The sequence below is a fragment of the Peromyscus eremicus genome, unplaced genomic scaffold (genome assembly GCF_949786415.1).
Source record: "Peromyscus eremicus unplaced genomic scaffold, PerEre_H2_v1 PerEre#2#unplaced_2916, whole genome shotgun sequence".
NCBI lineage: Eukaryota > Metazoa > Chordata > Mammalia > Rodentia > Cricetidae > Peromyscus > Peromyscus eremicus.
The window spans coordinates 39,439-45,692 of record NW_026737150.1 but is presented as its reverse complement, the minus strand read 5'-3'; the positions used below and the strand labels follow the sequence as shown (position 1 = coordinate 45,692).

General features: G+C 47.1%; 1 protein-coding gene across 1 annotated transcript; it reads left to right on the top strand.

Annotated features, from left to right (window-relative positions):
• The first annotated feature begins 3,801 nt into the window (after positions 1 to 3,801).
• LOC131902137 (small ribosomal subunit protein eS27) lies at positions 3,802 to 4,131 on the top strand. Its single transcript, XM_059253168.1, has one exon. The coding sequence runs from the start codon at positions 3,828 to 3,830 to the stop codon at positions 4,080 to 4,082; it is 255 nt and encodes an 84-aa protein (XP_059109151.1). The 5' UTR covers positions 3,802 to 3,827; the 3' UTR covers positions 4,083 to 4,131.
• Positions 4,132 to 6,254: the final 2,123 nt, after the last annotated feature.

Sequence of the window (6,254 nt, the reverse complement as noted above, 5' to 3'; positions counted from 1 at the left end):
GTCTGTCTCGGTCTCCCCTCTGCTCCTCTCTCCCTTTTTTTAATGTAGTCCAGTGTGCTGGCTGGTTTTAACGTCATCTTGGCCACATGTTAGAATCACCAAGAAGGGATCTTTACCTGAGGAATGGCCTTGATTGAGTTCATTGATGTGAAGACCCATTCCAAATGTGTGTGGCATGGATTCAAGAAAGGTGTGGCAAGGGAAGATGGTTCTCTTTCTGTGTGCTTGGGCGTCCCTCTTGCCAGGAGTTAACTTGCCGGGTTGTGGCTTTGGTTACTTCCCTTCTGGTTCTTCCTGGTTCTCAGAACCAGTGCTCCCAGGCTTCCATTGTGAACTAAGGACCGACAGCCTTCCAGCAACCTTCTGGATCTTCGGCATTCAGCCTCGTGGACTGAGAAACGACTGTGTTCTTGGCCTCTCCAGAATGAAAAAGCCACTGTGGAACGACGTCAGACTGCTGAGGAACCAGCCTCAAGGACCAAACAGCAGGGACAGAAGCTGATTTCCTGTGTTTCCATCCTATCGGTTCTGTTCCTCTAGGGAACCCTGACTAACACAGCCAGGCTGGCCTTGAACTTGTGATCCTTCTGCTCAGCCTCCCTACTCTTGGGGTTGCTGGTTTATGCCTCTGTGCCTGGTTTGTGTGGTGCTGGGAACTGAACCTAGGGCTTTATACATGCTGACAGGGCTTTGTATGGACAGACAGCTGACTCTACCAACTGAGTCCGATTGCCAGCCTGAGGTGTGCTCCAAGCATTTCCCCCAAGTTTTTTTTTTGCCATTGACTAGGCTTGTGCAACTGGAAGAGCATTCTTTAGGCTCATAGTATTCCTGAACACCCCAAAATGTGCAGGACAGGAAGTGTCATTTTTCCTACCTTGTGTGACTCCAGGCAGAGCCTCTCAGAAGCGGCACATGCCTGCCGACGGCATGTGTTACTGCCTGTGTGAGCAGGCCATCACCCGAGATGAATGACCTAGTTGGTATATTTGAGTTTTTCCTTTGGTAGTATACCTAAACCTCATTTCCTCCCCACATTTAGGTGATTTTTTAATTTATCATTCAGCTGTATGCATGGAACAAGGTCACCTGCTCTGGCTGTGTATTTTAATTTTCTGGTCCAATGCACTGAACTTGTCATGAATGTCGAAGATCACATGTATGTTTGAATAAACAAACATTTAGCCTTAGGAACATGTCAAAAGCACAGGTTCCTAAGCACACACTGTTCTGGTGGGAGCTCTACCCCAGCCCCTGGCACCCTGGCATCCATATACCCAAAGAGTCTGGAATGTTCTGGTGGAAGATCATCTCACCTCCCCTCCTCCACCTCTTTCCCCAAACCCACCCTCTCAAATCCTGCCAAACATGGCTCCTCCTCCAGAGATTCTCAAGACCACTCCTATAGGGTATTTAAACTTCACTCCAGAAAACAGACACGTGTGTGGTGTTTCCGTCTGTCATTCTGTCTCCTCTCTGGGGGGGGGGGGGGCGGGGGTAGAGAATCACCTGGGAATGCTTTACTCATTAAACCAGGGCTTTTTCTAATTTGATCTAATTTGGTTTGATTTAGTTTGCTGCATTGGCAGAGAGGCTTATTGGGGTGTAGTGGGTAGCCATTCCAGCTTTGTTCTGGAAGTTCCAACCCCCATTGCCAAGAGAGGACTCTGAAGATCCGAGATTCGGATACGCCGCCTCTCTTTGTTCCTGAACCCTGGATGCTGGAGGTAGACCGAGCAGAGTTCTCCAGAGAACACCACCGGACTGCGCTGCGTCTTTCCCAGATCCTGTAACCTATTCCTTCACTTGTGAGTTACCCCACAAAATAAACCTCCCTTTTAACTACGTGGAGTGTGGCCTTAATAATTTCACCAATAATTGGGGTGCAAAAACTTTTTCACACATGTGTCATTTGGACTTTGGGAATCCAAGGAGGGAGGTCCCTCCACTCCATGTTGGTCCCTTTAGTGCATATGTGGCCTCCCTGCCTTGTGAAGACTGGCTTCCTGACACTGTCCATGTTCAGCCTCAGACACAGTGCTCCTGAACAAATGCATCCCATTTCATTTAGCTGTGGGTCATCTCCAGCCCTCACAGCAGGGAAGGTCGACTTGCCCGGGTTTGTGCTTACTCCACCACACTGCCTACCCGTCCTAGACAATAGGAGGACACTGCCAAAGCTGCCATCCTGGTCTCCCCTGCCCAACACAATGCCTGGCCAGCTGGAGAAGATAGCTTTAACAGTGAAGTCTTTTAGGGCTGGGATGTAGCTCAGTGATGGAGTGCTTGCCTTGCAGAATCAAGGCCCTGGGTTGGATCCTCAGTACCCTAAACCAAAAAAAAAAAAAAAAGAACCTGAAGCACCCCAACTAGCCCAGACAGCGAAGGTGAGGAGTGAAAACGTGAAAGGCCTACTGATTCCCCCAAGAACACTCACCACTTTGGTGAGGAAGATTGATGATTACATAACTAACAATAAAATCAGTCATTAAAGTAAATACTAGGAAGAGATTAAAACGGTCAGGCTGGTGGTCTCCAACAGGGGTTAATTGCTGATTTATGGGACCAAGGGCGATGCTTTAGGGCATGTGGCTTCCGGCTGCCTGCAGACAGGCAGTGTGGAATGAGGGAGCTTTCTTCTCTAGACTACATCTTCCTTTTTCCTGAAAGGAGAGGCTCTCCTGCCTTTGTGTTTTCGTTTTTATTTATTTATTTATTTAACGAAATCTTCCTGTTACTAAGGGGCTGCTTCCTACGGAAAGTCCTGAATAGCATTTGGTGATTAGAAAACAAAAAGCCATGTGTGATAATAATGGGTCCAGATCCGGGTGCTTAAGTCAGGAAGGAAAAAAAAATGTTAACTGAATTTTCAACTCAAAGACTGTCCCAGGGCCTTTGGGAATCTCTGTTTTGGTTTTAGCAATTTGTTTCTGGCTTATGAGCAACCTCAGATGGTAACAGCTTGCTAATTGGATCTGAGCCCTGCCACTGTAATTCATTTGAAGGGTGTGAACACTTTCCCCCTTAATTATATTTGCTGTTATTGAATTCTCTGATGACCAAGAGAAATGATATAGACCATGGTGATTGCATTTTCCAACCGAGAGGCTGTTAACTCTCAAGATGAGAGAATACACAACAAATCCGTTCGGACTCTGTTATTTCCTTAACACATTGCCATAAAATATTTCATTAAAATTCTACCAGGTTTTTCTGGGGGAATTTCCCACTAATTTTCAGTGGGAATCTGACTGCAAAATGTAGGAAAAATTAGCTATTTTTTTTCTCAAGTAACTTCTTTCATGCAAACGTTTGCACAATTTGCTGTGAGTCAATAGCAGGGCAGTGGTGGGGTCGTTGCTGCGCTCTGCATTGCCTGCCTGCTTAGTGATTGTCAGAGAGGGCTGGGGGGCCTTCAGGAAAGTGCGTGCTGTGCAAGTGAGAGACTCGAGGTGAGACCCCAGCATCACGGATGTAGACATGAGTGCCTGTAATCCCAGGAGAGGGAGGTCGGGACGGGATCCTGTGCTCGCTGGCCAGCCGCTCCAGCTGAACTCCTGAGCTCCAGGTTCAGTGAGAGATCCTGTCTCAAACTATAAGGAGGAAAACAATTAAGGAAGGCATCTGACATCAGCAACTCTGGCTTATACACACACACAGACACACACACACACACACACACAGACACACACACACACACACACATATGCACGCACACACTAACCACTGAAAAACGAAGGCATGTGGGTGGAAGTAAAGAAGTCAAAATTAATCTCCTGTAAAAAGGCAGGAGAACTTTCCGGCGGTGACGACCTCCCTACGAGAACATGCCTCTCGCAAAGGATCTCCTTCATCCCTCTCCAGAAGAGGAGAAGAGGAAACACAAGAAAAAGCGCCTGGTGCAGAGCCCCAATTCCTACTTTATGGACGTGAAATGCCCAGGATGCTATAAGATCACCACGGTCTTTAGCCATGCACAAACGGTAGTCTTGTGTGTTGGCTGCTCCACTGTCCTTTGTCAGCCCACAGGCGGAAAAGCAAGGCTGACAGAAGGATGCTCCTTCAGGAGGAAGCAGCACTGAAAAGCACCTGATTCAAGATGAGTGGGAACCATCCCAATAAACACATTTTGGATATATAAAAAAAAAAAAAAAAAAAAAAAAAAAAAAAAAAAGGCAGGAGAAAACAAGATGGCCTGGAAAGGAAGGGGTTTCGCCACTGGCCCCGGCAGCCTGAGTTTGATCCTCCTTCAGTGTGAGAAGTACTGGAAGGCATGAATGACTCTCACCAGTTGACCTCTGACCTCCACACACAATAAAATAAAAATCTTTTTTAAAAACTAAAAATATAAGCCGGGTGGTGGTGGCACATGTCTTTAATCCCAGCACTTGGGAGGCAGAGGCAGGTGGTTTTCTGTGAGTTCCAGGCCAGCCTGGTCTACAGAGTGAGTTCTGGGACAGCCTGGTCTGCAGAGTGAGATCTGGGACAGCCAAAGCTACATAGTGAGTCCTGTCTACCACAAACAGACAAGTAAAATATAAAAACTAAAGAGAAAAATAAAGAAAATACAGTCTTTTCTTAAAAATCAAAATCAAAACAAACAAACAAAAACCAAAAAACCAAGACAGAAGCATGCTTTCTCCAGGCAGCCTCTGCACTAACCATGGTCCACACCATGAAGATGGCTGACGTTAGAAGAGGCTGTGACCCCGGTATGTGGGGTGCAGAGAGACGCTCAGTGCGTTCGACTACGTGAAGGTTGGCTGAAGGAGCTGAACTTTCCAGGGCCTTCTTCCATCTGAAATACAATCTCAACAAGCTTGTAAGGGGCAGATCACTTACTGCTTGTCCCTCAGTGCTCCTGAACTCGGGTCTGTTTATGGGGAGGACACGGCCCAAGGATTTGTGGCCACCGGATGTGGTGACAGCAGGCCACCCATCCCTTTTGCTTTCTCTAGCTCACATATGTGATGTCTATTCTCTGCCTTGGGGCAACATCTACTACTGTTTTTAAGGCTTTATTATTACTGGTGTGTGTGTGTGTGTGTGTGTGTGTGTGTGTGTGTGTGTGTGTGTGTGAGCACACCTGTCATGGCGTACATGTAGAGATCAGCGAATGACTTTATGGATTTCGAGTCTCTCCTTTTACCATCACATGGATTCTGGAGATCAAACACCCGTCATCATGCACCTGTGACAAGCGCCTTCTTTACCTGCTGAAGCCTTTTGCTCCCTCAGTCCCCACTGAGGATTGACAGTCCCTTTTCCTAGCAGAAACGTCCTGTAGATTAGAGAGACAGCCCACCACAGGCAGACCTCTGTTTAGGGATTCTCCTCAGGAGCAAGGCCAAAAAGATTCTTTCTTTTAGACATTTGGACTGTTAACCTAAGAAGAGGAAAATGTGAATTTCCTGCCCATGAGAACTCATAATAAGACTGGTATGGTGGCACATACCTGTGATCTCAGCTCCTGGGAACTGGAGTCAGGAGGCCAAGTTTAGGCTGCTTGTGACCCTGTTTCAAAAAACAAAAACAAAACCGAAAAACCACCCAATACAGCAACAACAAGCAGAAATACAGAAGAATCAGCATTCCACGAATTTTCTGGGTCCCATGTATGACACATACTGTAGCTGATAGGAGAGACTCAGCTTCTGCTTTGATTCATTGTCGCGATCGGAATTCCCCTGGTATCGGAGGAAATGCTTAGGAAGCAGCCTCAGCTCCCAGTCTAGGGACGGTCACAGGGCCGTAGCCCGTTTCTAGCTAACAGTAATGAGGGACTATCGGACAGTAATTGTAAACTTAGTCCTCCTAAAGAAAACGTGAGAGGAAGCCTGTCGACTTCTGAAAAATACGATTGTTCCTTAACAAATGAAAGCATAAGGCCAAGTGTTCCTTCGCTCCCCACCATCTCTCCATCCCTGCTTCCTGCCTTCCAATGGAGTGTAGTATCTAAGGCTAAGGCAGCCATGTCTCATTCTGTGTCCATGAGACAGCTGAGGAATGGCTGACCCACTGAACTGGTTAAATGAAAGGATGGAGTGAGCCTAGCTCTTGGGACACAGTTCAGGGACAGACACGGCTTTGGGGTTGGTTTTCTCCATTTCCATACCTGAGTATGATGTGTTCTGATCATATTCGCCCCTGCTACCTCCTCCTGACCCTCTCCTCCGTTTCTAGTCAACTCTCCTGTCTTGTGTGTGTCTGTGTGTGTGTGTGTGAGAGAGAGAGAGAGAGACAGAGAGAGAGAG